This window comes from Perca flavescens, chromosome 22 (genome assembly GCF_004354835.1).
Source record: "Perca flavescens isolate YP-PL-M2 chromosome 22, PFLA_1.0, whole genome shotgun sequence".
Taxonomy (NCBI): domain Eukaryota; kingdom Metazoa; phylum Chordata; class Actinopteri; order Perciformes; family Percidae; genus Perca; species Perca flavescens.
This window is the reverse complement of record NC_041352.1, coordinates 15,715,557-15,735,504: the sequence shown is the minus strand read 5'-3', so window position 1 is coordinate 15,735,504 and position 19,948 is coordinate 15,715,557. Positions and strand designations below refer to the sequence as shown.

The 19,948-nt window shown below is 40.5% G+C and overlaps 1 protein-coding gene across 3 annotated transcripts in view; it reads right to left on the bottom strand.

Annotated features, from left to right (window-relative positions):
- ctdspla (CTD (carboxy-terminal domain, RNA polymerase II, polypeptide A) small phosphatase-like a) overlaps nucleotides 1-17,496 on the bottom strand; it is a 32,322-nt gene extending 14,826 nt beyond the window's left edge. For all 3 annotated transcript variants that reach the window (XM_028569414.1, XM_028569415.1, XM_028569416.1), the window contains exon 1: nucleotides 16,923-17,496. In XM_028569414.1, coding sequence (XP_028425215.1) covers nucleotides 16,923-16,998 — 76 coding nt within the window. In that variant the 5' untranslated portion in view covers nucleotides 16,999-17,496. The remainder of the gene's footprint in view (nucleotides 1-16,922) is intronic.
- Between the last annotated feature and the right edge of the window lie 2,452 nt (nucleotides 17,497-19,948).

Genomic DNA, 19,948 nt, shown 5'->3' with positions numbered 1-19,948 from the left:
TTCTGTGAGGATGAGTGGATAAAAATAGAAATTTGGGAAGCTCTAGCACAAAGGCTAAATCTGACAGTGCAATTATCCTGAGGTGTTCTAAAAGTAGAAATTCTGCCAGTTTAATTGCTTCAAAAGGTAATTTCTAGGCATGGAAATCCCAAATCTGTTCAGAACTTTGAAGTGTCCATGGGCTGACTTTAGCTGGAATCATCATTTTGGTGCCTCGGAGCGGCCATCACACAGCGTCCCTATTTGCTGCCGTCTTGTTAACGTGTTCATACAGCCGTGTGACACACTCGGCCCAGTTAGCCATGCATGCTGAGGCTGTGTGCAGCCTGCTCGTGTTCTGAGAGCCTTCAGATTGACGTCTGGAACTATCCTTGGGTTGCTCCTACTGGATCTGACAGGCTGCAGGCAGTTCGTCTTCTTTGTTCTCTCCCGTCTTTGTAGTCCAAAGCAAGCCGCTGGTTTTGCTCTTTGCCGATAGATGTTCCCGAGAAGCAACACTTGGGTAAACAAACACAGCTATATGGTAGGAACAGGAAGGCAACATGCTGTGCTATATAATCTGCGTGGTGATTGAAGGAGATGTTCTGCCCTTATAGACCTGATGCACTTACTGCTGCTACAGCAAACAAATAAAAGTACACTGACAAGAAGTATGGACTGTATATTTCTCTGTCTGGGGATTTAAAAGTAAACTTGAATGTTTACCTTTATAAGCATGGTTGTACACGATAGGAATTCATTGGATTAGAGAAAAGGAAAAACAACACACACACTGAAAGCATTAACCCATAAGAGCAAGGTACACACACACACACACACACACACACACACACACACACACACACACACACACACACACACACACACACACACACACACACACACACACACACACACACACACACACACACACACACACACACACACACACACACACACACACACACACACACACACACCTTGTTAAGTCGCCAGGACTTGTGGTGGAATTAAATACATATGCCAAACTTTTTTTATTGTGGCACGACCTTAAAAAAACCATGAACTATAAAATGTGAAGTGTTGGTTCACCCAAAGTGTGTGAACTGGCATAGCAGATTTGTTTTAATTTCAGGTGACTGGAATATACTTTGTGGTGCAAATAGCATTGAACCATTTTCTAATTAATAAAAGGCACTTTTTATTAAGGTTTCAAAGTTTGTGTATCTAATGGCTTTGTTAAAGGTTAATAAGTAATATACTTATGATGCATAGATCAATTATGAGCCATTAATGAGAGAATTATTAGAATTTTAAAGTTAAATTTTTAATGCGTTGAGCTCCATTAACAAAATTGCATTCACTTCCATTGCATTGTGGGTGGCAACAGAAATCCCAGAGACCCAAAACTTGGGCAAATAAAACCCAAACTATTTAAAATAAAGAGTTGTAATTTGAGTGATTGGACCATTTGAGATAGTAAGTTTCCAGTTTGGAGGGACCCTGAGTTCTCCCTCACTCTCCTTAATGTTGGCCTCAAACTCTTTGATGTCATACTTCGCTCCTCCATTTTGAGACGGTCTACATTTTCCCGCCCTGGTCTGCTACCCTTGAAACTGCCCCAAAAAAGCAGGTGGGAGTGCGAGAGCTGGAGAAAGAAAGGAGAGGGAGCTTGGAAGGGAAGAAAAGGGTGTAGAATTGGTGGGGAGAGTCACTGTGGCGAGACAGCCTATACTTGAGTCTGATTCTGACTCCACCCCTCCTGTACCACCACCCTACACAAACAGAGCTTTCCTTTCTCCCTTTGACACAAACAACATAGCTGGGAGTTGACTGCTGCCGGAGATCGAGCACACACGCACGCACGCACGCACGCACGCACGCACGCACGCACACATGTTTAGGCAAAGGGCCACTTGTGCAGTGATCAACAAACAGCATACTTCACAGACCTACACAAACTTTTTTTCTGTCAATGTCCTTGCTCAGGAATGTGACTGGAGTCGGCTCGCCATGCATAATAGTAATGCACTGAGAATAACAGCAAAAGGTTAAAGTGCAACATTTGCCATTAAGAACACAGGAGGCCTGGCCTGCACAAACACAACAAGTTAAATCAGTCAAATGAGACACTAAAAAGCACCCAGGAATTAACTGACAGTCTGCAGTTCTGCTAATAAGGGATCCACCTCACTAAAATCTAAGTAAAGGGTGTTGCATGCAACTGGTTTTATCTAACAAAAGCTCCCATGAGAGAGAGAGAGAGAGAGAGAGAGAGAGAGAGAGAGAGAGAGAGAGAGAGAGAGAGAGAGAGATATGAGGCCAAAGCTGAAGCTTCTTCCAAGCAGGTGCAGAATTATTTACCAACTGAATACATTTTATTCAATCAGCATATTCCCTTGATGTGAGAGCTTCAAAAAACATCCCTTTATAGCATTGCCTGTGCTAGTGGTCTTGCTGAATGTTAGGTAACAGTGATAGAAGGCTGTCTAGTCAATCAGAGCCAGCTGGGGCCCAGGCTCTCTGTCACATGTTCAAGCACAACCACTAACGAGGCCGGATGATGGAGAAAATGCAGGAAATTCTCAGCATTCCTGACAGGAAGAGATAATCACCCCATGACCCAGAGTGTGGACTAATGCCAAGCTCTGAGAGGGAATATGATCGCCGGCTTAGCTCAAGACTCTTGAGGTGGCCTCCTTTACTGTAGCTTTAAAAGCACATAAAGTAGTGCACAGTCAAATCACATGATGCCACATTTAAAATACAACATAGGTTGAAGTTTAGCTGGCTGGATGAAGTCTCAAAAGTTTATGTCAGGACATTCATCACTCTTGAGCCAAATGCTTCTGGGGAAGCAAAGCAGCAGGGCAAACAAGTAAAGGTTAATACAGGTTTATTACAACTTGGTGCTTATTTTCATAGCTTTGCATCTCGTTTCTTAGGGCTGGAACGATATGCTTTTGTCCCACTCCGATGCTTTCACTATACATGGGTGCCAATTCGATTTGTATTGCGATTTTCATTTATTGCAATTCTAGTTGTATTGCGATTCAATTTTTTATTCCTTCTTTAACAAAAACAAAAGTTGAGACAATATATCATGAGACATTTCTAAAAAGTAATTGTTATCTAAAAAGAATCCACATCACATGTCAGTCAGTCAGTCTGACATTTATTTCATTTGTAAAGAAGAACATAATATGCATTTTCTGCTTTAGTTCAGTTTAGTTGGAAACTGATATGATGTAGTCGCCGTTGGCAGTACCGTATCAACAGAAAATATTTAGGTGAATCATTGTTAAAAAAAAAAATGAAAATCTAAAATATTGATTCTAGGGAAAAGAATTGATTTTGAAAATCGTCGCAAAACAATCACAACATACAATTTTTTATTGTTTTCTTCCCACACCTTTCATTTCTATTAGTTATGAAGATTGTGCTCACAGGTTTAAATGCTGAGATTTGGGATTTGTTACAACAAACAAAGTCAGATTGGGTAATAAACACTAAGTTTTAAACATGCCAACACCTAGGCTGAAGATCTCGTAACATTTGCAGGGTATTTTTTGCATGAACTAAATTGAATTTGGTGCATTCTGTGCTGAATTGTTCCTCCGGGTTGGCTGGTCCAGAACAACATTATCAGTATAAAAATGTTCTTCGGTTAAAAAAAAGAGAAAAAAAAAAAGGCAGGAAACCCCCGATCTACACCACTTTATTTGATCTGAACGTGAGCACACCTGAATGAGCACAATAATATATTCTATAATGTATTGGTATTGATAGTGCCTATGTGACAGACCTTGAGCTGCACTCCAGCAGCAGTTAGTTGACCAGCCAGGCAGGTAAAGTGTACAGTACCTGGGGGGCATGAAGGTAAATATGAGAATGGCCAATGTGAAGGTGTAGCTTAAATAATTCAGATGGAAAACAGCCCTGTTTTAAATGGCACAGCTGGGTACTTGACACACACTGAAATAAAACAGTCAGGAGCCCCAGGGATTTCTATGCTATCTCTGCTTTTCAAAGCTACAGTATAACAGAAGAACAAGCCTTCCTGACACAGTGATGACTTGACATCATGGCAAGGAGACACCAACAGCCAAAATTGAGTGAGATTAAAAGTAGGACCAGCTGTCTATAGCTATAACACCATGTAATATAAAATACTTATTTGGCTGCAGCCAAGTGAATAACAGTACTCTTCACACATGCACAAACAGGTAATGTACTATTAGCCTGATGCCTGGGATCCCAAGTTGACACCACTCAGAGGCCGAGTGAGCACCTGAAAAAAAGTTGTTTCAATACCCGGCTATCCCTAACAGCAACAGACAAGAAGCAGCGAGGGGGAACTCCTTGTTGTGCACTGTGTCAGCAAACTAACACTGTGGAAGGAATCCCTGCAGCATACACTATACTTCCAATTGGGATGCTAAGAAAGGAAACACTTTTATCTTCTTAACTTTAGACGGGGACTGAGACAACAGTAATGACTACATGCACTCATCTCTTGACTATTTTCTAATTATCCCTTCATTGTATTAAATGTACAAAAATACGCGTCTCCATACCAACAGCACAAGGTTTCATCTTCAAAGAGCTTGTTCCGTTTGATCAATAGTCCAAACCCCAAAAGATATCAAATTACAATTACATAAAACAAAGGGAAGCAGTAATTCTTCACATTGAGGCAGCTGAAACCAGCAAATATTTGGCTTTTTTATGTGCCATGCTAGCGGCATGGTAAGGTCAGTCCACCACTTTGGTTCTGAATGGAAATAGCTCATCAACTATTGGATGGATTGCCATTAAATTTGGTACGGACATTTATGCTCCCCTTTTGATGAATTGTAGGAACTTTGGTGATCCCCTGACTTTTCATGTAGTGCTATGATCAGGTCAACTTTTTAATGTGTCCAATACTTTGGTTTGTGACCAAATACCTGCAAAACTTATGGCATTGCTGTTTGGCGCGGATTATAAACTAAGATGGGAAACACAGCAAACATTGCTATTTTAAGCATGGAAGTATTGTCATTGTGAGCATGCTGACATTATAATTTGGCTCAAAGCACAGCTCAGACGCACAGAGCTGCTAGAATAACTGTAGACGTTGTCTTTTAGTTTATAATTGATTATTTGTTTAAAGGCATATTACAATGTCAGGAAACGTCTTTAAATTGCTTAAATGTCTGACCACCAGCCTAAAACGCAAAGACTTTCAGTTTACAATGCTATAAAATAGTAAGAACCAGCAAACAGTCACATTTTGCTTGATACATATTCTAAATGGTTTTTGAATCAATATATTTCGCATGACATATATGCAGATACATGTATGTCAAGCACATTCTTTTGTCCAAAATAACTTCCATTTTTGTCATCCACATACATCAAGAGCCAGTTCAGCCATTCAATGTCTCGCTTAAGCACATTTGGACATGTGGACTTCATGAGCCTCCAATCCTGCAACTTAGTGCTAACCCTTTACACCAACTGAGCTACAGTCACTCTATTATTTAGTTCATCCCAAAAATCTGATTATTATTGAATGTTTCTGCACATGGGAAAATCCCACCAAGAGAGGTGATGATAATTACAACAGATCAGTTTCCAAAACAATATTACATAATAATAACACTCCAAAGAGCATCTGCTTAACAATACACTTGAATACACACACACACACACACACACACACACACACACACACACACACACACACACACACACACACACACACACACACACACACACACACACACACACACACACACACACACACACACACACACACACAAAATCCAAACAGCTGAGTGGAGTTAGGTAGCATCAGATGAGCTGAGCCTGACACTTCAGCCTGTGTGTGTTCACAGTGCCGATGTCCTCGGTGGGTTATGTGTAAGGCCATCAAGGCAATATTAGCACAGTATGATAAAATAAACTCCCACTGAGCCTCCTTACTTCACTACACAGACAGCTGGGGTCTGTGGAGGTACTATACACTCACAGACTGACCCTCATCTGCCCCTCTGGCTTTATTTTCATACTTATCCGGAAGGATTTTTTATTTATATATTTATTAGGGCTGTCAATCGATTAAAAAAAATTAACTAATTAATTGCACAATTTGCTGTAATTAATCGCAATTAATCGCTTTTTTAAATTGAGACTGAAGCTTATAATAATGGATATTTAAATGCTAAATCACTTAACTTTGCAAATATGAAGAAAAAAACAAACAAGGAAAGGTTCTGCTAAGTTCAGAATGTTTAATATCTTTCAGAACAACAGCAGCAACAATTTGGCTTATTTAGGGACCGTCCACACGGAAACGTTTTTTTGTGCAAACGCACATGTTTTGCATCGTTTGGGCCGACCGTCCAGATGAATCCTGCAAACGCACTGCCTGAAAACGCACTTTTTTGAAACCAGGTCTCAGGGTGAAAAAATCCGAAAACGGCTCTCGTTTGGCTTCGTATGGATGGTGAATACGGATCTGTATCGATGATGTCATCGCCACACCCCTCTTTTACACCCTCTCCCACGGCCGCTGACGCACACAACTGTGGTGAAGCTAAGCGAGCATTCTCCGTGGTCAAACCAGCACACTATATCTAAATACAGTGTCTCTGCTCCCTGACCCTTCCCTCTGGATTCTACACAAGATATATTGCTAATGTTATGTAGCCAACGTTAAACATCGCTAAAGTAGCTGACTGCTCCAGCAGCGAAGTAACCATTGACGTAACCTTAACGTTAGCTGCTATGGCTATCTGTTTATCAACTATAAAAAATAAAAAGCAATCCAACAGCACATTATACAACGTAAACAAAGACATTTTCTTGCGGCGGCCTTTATAAAATGGACGTATTAAGAGAAAATTATAATCTAGCTAGTCATGTTATGATGGGAAGTGGAAGTGACCATGCTCTTCTTCTCCGTTTTTTGGTGAATTTCTGTAGCAGAAACAGCGCCACCTACAGGCCTGGCATATGAAGTAGCGTATTGAGTCATTTACAAGTGGATTCGTTTGGACGCAACTATTCTTGAAACAAATCCAGGGAAGACGGGTAAAAAAAAGATCGTTTTGGTATGTGTGGACGGGGCCTTAGTCCTGCTGAAGGCTGCTGGAAACGGCTAGAAACTGTCTGACTTGAGAGCAGATTTTTGTCACCGCCCCTGGCTGCTGTCGCCTGCTCTCGTCTACTTTACAGGCGAGGCGCAGTTCATCTCCAACGAGCCTATGTTCAGTCGGCGGCAGGGCAGTCAGGACTCACCCGGAAATGGCGAGCGGAATGAGGTGACTAGTCTCTCAAAATCTGACAAAAATCTTCTAAACTGACCTTTGTTGAGCTGAAATGAAGACAGATTCAGCAACTGCAAGGCCTATTTCTCGCTTAAAATGTTTTCAGAAACATGTTTCAGTGAACTATATTAGTACAATATGAGATCGTATTCTGAACGGCCGCCATGACAGTCTGGCTCTCAATATCCAGAGAAAACAAACCCATGTGACGCGTTTGTCCAATCAGCTGCCGGTTTACATTACTTGAGCAACAATACAGAGTAGCGCCGCCTGCTGTTATGTAGACGTATTACGTTTCTCAGCCGACACACGAAGTAAACAAACACAGCTGCGTTAATTTCGTTAATTTTTTTTAACGAGTTAAATATAAAAAAATGAACGCAAAAATGAACGCAAAAATGAACGCGTTCATTTTGACAGCCCTAATATTTATATATATATATATATATATATATATATATATATATATATATATATATATATCCTACAAACGCATAAACCACAGCCATGTCGTACTGCAAGGTACAAATTCTCCCTGCTGCTGCCATGAACCTTGACACGGATGTGGGTGGGTCTGCCCTTGAGTTTCCTGTCCTGCCTTAGCTGTACAGCGGTGTGGGCGCTGCCTGCAGCCCCCAGTGGGGGTGGGGTGGGGTGGGGTACTGCTTCTTGAGTGCTCGGCGTAATGAAGGAGATGACAAGCGCGGGGGAATCAACCCACTGAGAGCTCAGGGAGAAATAATGAGGGACTGACTGTTACGCAACCAGCAGCAACACAGCCCACGTTGTTTGGGGCTGCAGCAGTTTATTATTTATATATCTTTTTATATTCTCATCTACAACTGTTCACTCAATGCCAGAGGCTCGGTGACTGATGGGAAATCATCTATGCCTGTCTGTTGGTTAAAAAAACATTAGAAGATTTAATGTTAAATGAAATTAAAGGCCTGTCTTCAGGCTTCTCTTGAATATGGACATGCTTGTACACTTGATGACCCCAGAGATGCTGTCCGTGCAGCTGTAAAATTGATCCTGAAAGTTGATCCAGTGAGCAGAGGGAAATTTAAAGGGGAACTCCAACAATTTAGTATTGATCTTCCATAAAATTCGGTAACTTACAAGAGACAGATAAAACTGAAGCAGCGGACGATCAAGCTAAAAAAAACACTGGATCCTACATTTCCCACAATGCAAACAAGAGCATCTTTTCGTTAAACTCTCACTCTCTGGTAAATGACCACCTCATTGTAACTCCTCGTCTTCCTCCTTTTTCTTTAAAAACCTGATAACATCACAAGGACATCATCAGGGTTGTTTTTTTCCAGAGCCACATTACACAACTGTTTTCACAGGCTGAGAGTAGTAGGGCTACTCCCTGTGACGTGTGTGTACATTCAGTGGAATGCCCCTTTAAGTTTTATTCTCAAATACAAAAGCACCTGTGAACGAAGCAGGCATCAAAACAACAAATTGCATATTTTTCAGTAAATCAGATTTATCAAAACGCTGCTTGCTATGAATGGAAAGACAGTTAACAAGTAGGTCATGTATTTCTGTGTGTGTGTGTATGTGTGCGTGTGTATTGGTGAGCATGTGCTCACACCAACATGTGTTCCCTGCTTGTGTATTGCTGCTAGTTTCTCATGCCTCTGCTCTCTGAGAGGCGTTCATCTCTACATATCCACCCACAGCATGTCCTACTTAGTGCCCCTTGGGATTCACAGCTAAACAGTATTCACCTTTACCTCTGGAGAAGATGAACAAATGCCTCTGTGTCTTTTACAGCCTCCATACTCATGAATTTGCTTATTCTTAGCTTATCTATTTAAAAAAAGGTATAAGCCTTTTATGCTCTTCTGACAAACTGGCATGCAGCATAAACCAGGAAGGGTGACAGAAAATCATTATGGACAAAACATGATCTCCCTTTTAGATAGCCAATTACTGGTGATGAATGCCAGCCAGAAGAGGGCAAAATATGCAGAAAGGCCATCCCCTTGTCAGAGCCAGGCTGGGTACCTAGAGACACACAGATGCTATTTACACACACACACACACACACACACACACACACACACACACACACACACACACACACACACACACACACACACACACACACACACACACACACACACACACACACACACACACACACACACACACACACACACACACACACACACACACACACACCTCCTTGACCCCTTGACCTCCATGTGGCTGGATGGATGCTCAATTAATCCTAACTTGTGGCCCATCGGGTCCACGCTCAACAGCCCTGTTAGAAACAGGCTTTAAAACAGCAGCATCCAGGCTGCTGCGTCCATTAATAATGGTCTTTACTCTTTCAAAGCCATTGAATGCCGATGTGTCAAGATATACAGCAAAGGGAAAAGTGATGTAACCCCACAACAATGCTGTGCGTTCAAATCAAGAGTGTCAGTCGTTTTTGCTTCTGTACTGAATTAGGGGAAGTTTGAAGAGTTAAAAGTCACCGACAGCTGCAGTCAATTAAGCTAAAAGCTGAAATGGACACAAGACGTTTAGTATGGATGGATGGAGTTCTGTTATCAGCACTAAAAGGCATATTTTGTCATTCAAATCAATATTAACTACATTACGATAGTGCAACCACAACGCATCAGTGCTCAGGATGGAGGTCGACAAGGCAGAATGTAATTTTTTTCATAAAGAATCTACTTGAAAACCTTCACAGCCCATGCTGTACATTTTGAAGTAGAGTTTGCTCCAAAACAAGCAACCACATTGTCGTATGAGCTAGACTTGAGGCAACATTCAAACATAAAACCTTCCCACAATGCCATCAAACATACAGTCCAAAGCACACAGACATAAAAAGAGGCCCAGAAAAATGCTGTGCAGCAGAACCAAAATAACAAAATACTTCACTGAGAGCAGAGAAATGTTGAGTCTCTAATGTGCAGCAGGCACACGTACATGCAATCCGGATAATCACAAGGCATTACATAAAAAGAGAAATATAATAGATAGAAAGGAATATAAACTTTAATTCATACAGCAACTTTACTAAATAAATTATATCTTAAAATGCTTTAGCATTTGTGGTAAATTAAAATGAATTTACACAACCCTGTGTAGAAACAAACCATTACACTTATATAAAACTTTGTTAGCTGTGGGGGAAATATGGTACTTATTTGCTTAAAGGACAAGGCTACTGTTTTTCTATATTTTTCTTCCTTCCACAAATCTCTTGAAAAGACCAACACCAACAATGTTTTAGGCCGTCTTTTAATACTTTCACCCTACCCTGTCTGCGCCCAAAGCCCAATGCTTGCTACAGACGATGTACATCTTAAAACTGTAGTTTTTAGCAAATATTACTCAAACAGAGGTACATAGTATTTTTGTTTGGGACTATTTTCAGTGAGTTAATTAGTACACTAGTGAGTATTTACGGCAGCAGCACAGTCTATGTGCAGTGTTTCCTTTAGGATTTTTTTTAGCAGTGGGGGCAGGTCCATACCCAGGCTTAAATGAACTGACAACATAAGTTATACGACTTACAGTTCTCAAGGACGTACACACACCATCTCAATCAACCATCTCTGGCTAGTTATCCTCGTGTGTCCGCGCTATTCTCCGACATGCACTCTAACAATGCAGCCTTATTTCTGATACCGTGGGGGGCAGAAATGTTGCCGTGAGGGACCGCCACGGTCAAATCAACATAGATGAAACACTGATGTGGGACAACAACAATGGAGCTGGATCAGAGTCCTGTGGATCTGCGGGCTCTACTGGACGCATACAGTACTGGCAGCATATGAACAATACAGTCTGTGACAAGATTTATAAACAAGTAAAAAGCTCTATTTTATACTGGAACCCAGTGCAGAGACTTCAGAGCAGCAGTGATGTGAACTTTTATTTTTTGCAGTTGAAATTGCAAGTGAGTGTTTGAGTGTTCAGTCAGCCAGTATAGGAATGAAGAAAGAGTCAACCCACACTATTTTCCCCTCTGGCCCATTCGGGAACGGATTGCAGTGCGGTTGCATCTCCTTCATAATCCATAGATCTTTACAGGCTGCCTCACAATTAAGGGCAACTTTGCAGATTTATGTTAGATTATATCTTTATTGAGAGCAAATGTGAAAATCTGACATAAATCTTCCTTTTATATATATATATATATATATATATATATATATATATATATATATATATATAGATATAGATATAGATATAGATATAGATAGATAGATAGATAGATAGATAGATAGAGAGAGCATACTGTATCACATGAGATAACCCTCACTGTCTGCCAGCCAATATTACATTTTATCAAAAGAAAATTACATTTTTATAATAAGTTGTCAGGATCAAAGTCCACCACTAACGAAATGCACAAGAGAGGCAGGAGCTACAGGGCAGCTACTCTGCTATATAACATTCAGGATCAGTCAAATTTTATAATTTTAATCAATTTCTTTTACTTTTTAATAAAGAAATATCGGTATTTAGTTGAAGTTTGTCATATGACGTGACTGTGCAGAAGGCTAGCTAAAGGTTAGCATAAACAATGGAAGCAGGGGAAACAGCTAGCTTTACTCTGTTTGCTTGTTTTTATACTTCAGTTTCTGTACATGAGATATACAGTAACAGGTTATTTAGTAAGCTTTTCGAAGTGTTTTGTTTTTCCCTTGGACAGAACCAAACTAGCACTCCTTGTTGTAAGTCTTTGGCTAAGCTAAGCTAACCGTCTCTGGCTGTAGCCTAATATATGAGTATCAATTTTCTCATTTGACTCTTGGCAAGAAAGTAAATAAAGGTATTTTTTTTAAATGTTAAACTATTCTTTTAACTTTCATATAATTAGATAAAAACAGATTTTTCAAAAACATTAGCATAATGGCTTTTTCTGCCAAAAAGAAAACTGCCACAAAAAAGACATAATGAGGCAGATATAAAATAAACTTAGATTTTTAGGCATTGTTTCCAAGTTAAATCAATAGATTGATACATCAAACAACTAAGGGAGCATACAGATGACTGACTGTCTATGAGCTGATACATAATGTGAAATCCTGTACTGGTGAGTTCATCCTGGTTATTTACAATGTCAAACAAGCTCTGTGTGGAGCAACAACAACACAAAGTTACCAATACATTGATTTGCTTACAGCTGTAAAAACATTTCATTGCCTCTTGTTTGTGGGATTGCAATTCTGCAAAAAACATAAATTACCGGTAATACAATCCCCCCAACTTCCACTTCAAACATGTTCATCCACACACTGAGGCCGGTCCCGCACGGTTAACAAGCTTATCAGTCATGAGGCTTAGGCTTGGAAGAAAATCATTCAACTCTTCCCAATCAGCTGCTCAGTATAGTATTGGACTAAAGTAATGAAGATGTGTCCAACACACCAAAACTTCCCTGGGGGTGCAGATAATCAGCTTTTCTGAGCAGCAATGGCTGAAATAGGCTCATAAATCTGTAAGAAGGACCTGCACTTCAGAGTCCAGCTTTTATCTCCTTCTCAGTCAAAATGGTGCACGGAATATTGACTTCACTGTACGCACATGGCAATCCAATGTGCTTCTCAAGACTGGTGGAAGATTGTGAACTGTATGCTAAGAAGTCTATGCCACCTACGGTATGTCTGAGTAAAAGATTGTAATTCTTCTATTCCCGACACTTGATTCCAGTCACAGCAGCAAAGTGCTGTACACTGCAGAGTAGCAGGTTGTGCCAGGGACTCCAGGGCAGCCAAAACTCACAGTAGCTCCCCTCGCTAACTGTGCTGCACACACCCCTGCAGGTGTGGTCCACACATCATAACCACTTTATTAATGTACAGCAGCGTGTTCCAGGAATAACCTCAAAAGCCAAGTGTGCATGAAATCACAGGCCTTTCTCCGAATTAATATACAAGTAAAGCTTCAATATTTTTTTTTCTCAATTTTCTTTCTGACAATGCAAATATTTTCTAACCAACAAACCTTTGAGGGAATCATTGTAACATGCCAATAGTAGCAGTGCCTGCTGCTGCTCCTCCTCCTCCTCCTCCTCCTCTTCTGCTGGAAGTCTGAAACTACATAGAGACATTCACATGTAGTAGGACAGCCAGAGTGCCTTGACCACTAAAAGGCTGGAGTTAATGGGCTCTGTGACACTGTCTTGATGCAGCCTTGAGCTGCCATTGGAGTAATAACAGGGAGGGAATGACATTATGTCTCTTTAGGAGAATGCATATACTCAGCCTTAGTCTGGAAAAACACGCATGCAATCAAAGAATTATAGTTGTGTTTGTTGTTTGTCCCCAGTAAGTGATTTTAAACACTTTTTAAAAAAGGACTCCAGGGTAAGTTCTACAGAACTAGCAACCAGTATGAAAAAAACAAAACTGAAAAAAAACATTGCTGTGCTTGAGCACACTTGAAGAACAAGACTGGTGATACCGGGTATTCTACATTTTTGTTATTGTGAAGAAATCCCATGAAAAGACCAAAACCAACAATAAGCTGATCTCACTAACAAGTGTTGTCTTTGGCGATAAGTAATATGTTGCAGTCCAAATTTTTCCGAATCTTAACTCCAAAATGTAAAAAGCTAAATGTATGTCATTGCGATCATAAGCTGTTAACAATTGTGTGTGAGTGCAAGTGTATGAGTAGCCTAATTATTACAATAATTAATTAAGTGTCAACCAGGAACTCAAGCAACTAAACATATAATCTGTTTCAGTCTAAGTGTCTGTCATCCCTCACACTGCAGCAGTGAAGAGCTTAACTCAGATTTGACCTAATCTGATTAAATTAAACAGCTCGTCCATTGATACCTGTTGGACTGTGAAGTTATCACAGCAAAGCCTCAATGACTTGCGGAGTGAGACAGAGGCTGGCTGCCCTGTGACTCCTTGTGCGTGGTTAGTCCAGCCATTACATTTTATTGCATCAGATCCTGAAAAGTAAGTGTCTGCCAAATGAAAACCCTCATTTGGGTTTGGAGAGAAGAAAGGCTGTTTTCTCAGCCTTCTATGTGCTCATGTGCTGGTTCATGTGAAATATCTGGCCTTGCTTTTGCCGAAGAAAAGCCACATTATGATACAAAAAATAGTCTATTTGATGAAGCTCACGTCCAACACAGGCAAAAAAATAACGTGTGTGTGTGTGTGTGTGTGTGTGTGTGTGTGTGTGTGTGTGTGTGTGTGTGTGTGTGTGTGTGTGTATATATATATATATATATATATATATATATATATATATATATATATATATATATATATATATATATATCTCATGTGCTCTGTCTAAAGAAAGAAACCACCCACATTATGATTCCAATCCTTGCCTCATTTAACATAATCCATAATGCATAAAGATATAATCTCCACCTGACCAAATGTCTAAAAAAACTCAGCTCTAATAAGTTACTACGTCTTTACTTGGAATGAAACTGATAGGACTCTGAAAATAGCCTGCCTGTGCCCTGAAATATTCAGCATGTGTGTGTGTGTGTGTGTGTGTGTGTGTGTGTGTGATAATTTGAGGCTTCAGTGCAGCCCGAGCAGAGTAACTGCCCTGGACAACAAGCACTGTTTGTTGTCTGCTTTGACAGAGCCAGTAGCCAGGGATTCCATTCAGGAAGCTCCCTGGTGATACTTTGTGTGTGTTACAACAGCCGTTTGTGTTTGTGTGTGTGTGTGTGTGTGTGTGTGTGTGTGTGTGTGTGTGTGTGTGTGTGTGTGTGTGTGTGTGTGTGTGTGTGTGTGTCCTCTCTGGTCAGCGACTGACCCTGGGTTTTATCCCGCCAGATTAATTGCCGGATTCAACATCATCTGGGATTTACTGTTCAAGACGAGCAGGATGTTGCAGACAAGAAAGTGTGGGAATTCTGTGCGGGCAATTACAAAATGTGCTAAAAGAAACACATTTCCTGGATGATAAGTCAATGATGAAGCAGAGTGTTTGCTGTTAGTGATTGTTTTCATTGATTTGTTTATGATGGCTTTTAATTATCAAGGCGGCACCACAGGATTAGAGCAAGCTGATGAGGAAAAAATAAATATTGGAAACGTGCGGTGGTACATAAATCACAATTGATTTGGCCGCCATGATCATCCATGTTCGTAGAGTAGGTTCAAGCAAAGAAGATGAAGTGAGTGAGTAAAAATAAAGGCTACGTCCAAGCCTCACTTCTGATCTTGAATTATATTACTGTCCAGTTACTTATCAAAGAAAACAACTCCAGATCTTCATTTGGTGACCACCGGCCAGGAGGTCAATGAGCCAGAGTGGTTTATGTACTGTATGTCAGTATTACTCAGCAGAGGGTGGTGCAGGAAGGTGACCTTTTCTCCAACAGAGCACTGGGTGTAGCAGGAAGTTGTGGTCCCTCTGGCCACCAGGCACCCCGTGGCTCAGTGGAATGGGTGCCTGGTGGAGGAATGTCAGAGCCCCGAGCTCCAAACAACCATAGCCTCCTGCTGCGATGTCCATGGACACCTGTGTATCTCATGTGTTTGTACAAAGTAGTCCACAGCCGGATTTTCTTGTGTGCTGGACTCAAATCAAAAAAGTGTGACTGGCCTGCACAGACTAGTGAAAATCTCAAAGTTAATGAAAACTGGAAAGCTCCTGACTCATGAGGGGGATTTGTCGTTGAGGTCATCACCACATGAAGTGGCGACTCTTGTGCAAAACAACAGAGAGAAAATGTGTTTTCGTTCAGCCGCTGTAATCTGTAGAGCAGCTGTTGAGCTGTTTTCAGGGACTTTACACATCTGGAAGTGGACATTTCTGACAATGTTAACATCGTCATCGGGTACATGATGATAACCGTTTGTTTTTATCATCAAGCAATGTACAAAGGAGCTGATGATACTGATAAACGATAATAGTTTTCAGAGGCACAAGCTTTTAACATTTTCATTGCTTCAGTGAGGTGGTTTTATTCTAAGATGGACAAAATGTATAAAATATACACATGCAATGTAATTAGGGTTTTGGACTAATAAATGTGTAAAATCACCTTCTACAACACTGATGAAGGGACATTGATGAAGGGACAGCCATGTGCACAATAATGTTATACAATTTAAAAATGGTGTTTTTCTTCATATGTATCATAACCAAACTGTTGATTTGACCCCTGATCATTGGTGGTGTTATTGGTAGTATAGCAGGCATTTTACAGTGCCAGTGATGCATACAGGGATGTCGCCAGTACAAGGGAAAAGGAGTAGAGTACCCGCCCCCTGTAGTAAACCCAGCTCACTCCAAAAATAAAAAAATATCCCGTTCTCAGTCGCAAAATGTTTAAGATTTTAAATGAGGTCTGGTTTTGCTAAAATAAGCCCCCAGCACTAAAGTGACAGTGCACTCCAAACACGATGTACATTGACAGACTGGCTGAGGGCTCTGGCTCAGAATGTTTCTCTGCTTCAGCTGAACAATGGAGGTGTTTCGTCGATACTTTCTGGCTTGTTGTTGAGCCCAGTATCCTCTCTGCACGGAGGGCTGCAGATCAGATTTGGCAACCGAACAACGTAAATAATCTACGGCTGGAAATCAAAATTCAAGCGTGTTAAAATAAGAATCGGGTGTGTGACATTTTGCAATATATGTGCGCCTTACCTTTATCTTGACTTGAAGAAATGCTCTCCTCCTCTTTCGGATTTGCAACCTGTGTTATTATGGACGTGTTGTCCATGGAAACGAGATGTTATGCACCTTCGGCTACACCGTTTTATTCCTTGGCAAACATTACCAAGCGCACTACAGTCCCCTGGCTGTGCACAGGCTAAAGCGTCCGCTGTTTGCAGCATTAAAATCCCATTTTATTCGAAGCATGCAGTCCCATTTCCCCCGGAGCTTACAAACAAGACGAAATGCCAGTGAGAGGAAGCGTCCAAACATCTGAGGTGACTGTCCGATGTGCAGGAGACAAACAAAGCGTCAGTCCTGCATTGAAGTCGTGTGTGTCCGCTGTTGCAGGCAGCATAGCACCCCTCCTGCTGCTGCTGCTACTGTACGCGACCGCTTCAATCCACACACTACAATATCAACTGCGTGATACGGTTACAGTGTTTACCCAGAGATGGCGACCGTCCTCCTGCCACAGGGCCGTGCAAGCTCACTACAACAACACGCCTTCAATATTTCTATTATCCTTCTCAGTCCAGCCTGAAAAAAGCTCTCAGTCCGCCCACTTTGTTGGTAGGCCTAGGCTATTCAGTCTTATCATTAAAGCTTTATAGTTATAGGCTCTCAGTACAGATTTACAGGACATTATTTAACATTTTACTTGAGAATACAGATGTTCCCAAACATACAAATGGTCCAAATAATAATAATAAGTTAATATTTGGCACAGGAAATACATTGTCTGACAATCAACATGTCCGAAATAGGCCTATAAAGTCAAGAGTCCACCAACCTCACTCACCCTTTTTTGCTGTCTTTTTTTATTACATTTTCTATATTCATTTAACTGCTAAAATGTTGGCTATTTTGGCAAATGTCATCTCCCTGTATGATTGATAAAGCATTAAATTACTTAGCAACCATTGTAAAAAAAAAAATATGTGCAGCATAGGTATTAAGTAGCCTATAAGTATTGGTCAAACTCGGTCAAACGCCAAAAAACTTCTGATTCCATTTCCGATAATGCAATTCAAGAGCATATTTTTTTTGTCAGAGCCTTCCTGATAAATGACTCTTAAACCTCATAATGGACGTTTTTGGTTAAAAATAAAAACAAGCCCAAGCTGAGATGACCCTGATGACATCACTATGACATCATCAGGTTTATTTTCTCAGACTTGACAAAACTCCTCCAAAGCTACAGAAGATTTACAGTCTGTGTAAAATCAGTGAACTGCCCATTTAATTTATTGTTAAACATCATATGCTCCATCTCTTGAACGGATACAACTGTGCACCGCAGACCTACATCCTCCACATGCACTGATAAATAAACATTATTCAGGCTATTTCAGCCTCAGTGGACCGTAGAATAACAACAAGGGAGCTAAATTGGTTTTCTGGTTCGTTGCCAGCAGTGACGCGCCTGAGTGTTTGTCCTTCTTCACCTTCGCTGTCACTTTAATGGAGCAACACGGCCCTAAATGACCACACCTGAAAGACAAGTGTACAGCATGATGGCATATGGACAGGAGAAAACAGCAGTAAGTGCAGGCTGTCATCTGTTGATGCTCTTCATAATTAGTATGTAATCTCCCAGCCGACACCATGCTCTCAATGTGGGTCAGCGCCTCTGTTCTGGTGTTTACAATAATGTATGCGTACAATAGAGACACACAGGTCTCCACTTTGCACAATCACAGTCTCAGGTTACTGTGTCTGCCACTTAAAATGGGATGGCTCAGATCCTGTAGGTAACCACAGCCTGGTTTCTTAAAATAGATTGAATTAGTAATTCCTCAAAGGAACACATGAGATTGAGAGAAAATAGATATAATAATATGAAAATAGATATAATAATATGAAAATAGATATAATAATATGAAAATAGCGGTTGAACACAATGGAGCATTTAGCAGCTACAAGACAGGTATTGCCCCTTAGGAGTTGGTGGAGACAGAAACAGAGCTAAAAGAAGAGTGAATATTGGACTTACATTCATCAGGTGGCCAGACATGACTCCAAATAAATACTAATGTTGTTTCATGTCTGTTAGATATGTATGAAGCCAACATGAAACACACTATAACACCTGCCACAGAATATTTATACAACCTGGCAACCCAAAATTTGATGGTTGATCTATAAAGCAATGGTAAATCCATTAATACAGTCATTAATTACACATTACAAACTCTTTATAAAGCATAACATATTAGAAAATATTAACACAATGGCTTTTGGTTCATCATATAAATATTAGATGGAGTTGTTTACACTATCAGTTGGTTGATCTCTAACATGCAAAATGTTTGATGAAGGTTGGTTATACATCAAAAACATTTAGTTTAATAAAAAAAAAAAAACTGAAATAGCAGGCAACAGCAGGCAGTCCAGAATGAACAGTTATGTGGTTGTCAACTGGATATTAAACAGCACTTAACAGCTTATTGGGGACACAGATAATGTCTCTTTTTAAAATCACAGCTGCAGGGCACAGCCACTTCCTCACCCTCTTGTTGGTGACGGGAGTGGTGACTGGTTAGTGTCAAAGGGATGAAGAAAAACCCACACATAATGAACCAATACTACCTTAAGACATGAGGCTAAACACTGGAGTGATCATTGACATCAAACATTGATCAAACATGGTTGGCCCTCTGACATTTCACTTTCCCTAGAGCGATGTGTTTCTGTTGATGAATAATTAAAATGGATATGGTCTTCATATTAACTTTGATAGGACACAGATGATCTTTTTCACCTCCTCCAAGTACATCTGGTGTGCTGTCAGACTGCGGGGTCCTTGAATGTTTTATGAATGTGGGTGTAGTTCAGTGAGGAATTGGAATCACATAATCCCCTCTCTGCATGGGACTCTTTCACGTTGTTTCCTCAAGATGTCGAGACTTCAAGGTCCACCCCACATAAACAATGACATGGTGAACATTGTACAGGAACACGGCTCAGTACAAGAATGGAAGATTGTCTTATAATGTGAAGCAATACATTTTTGT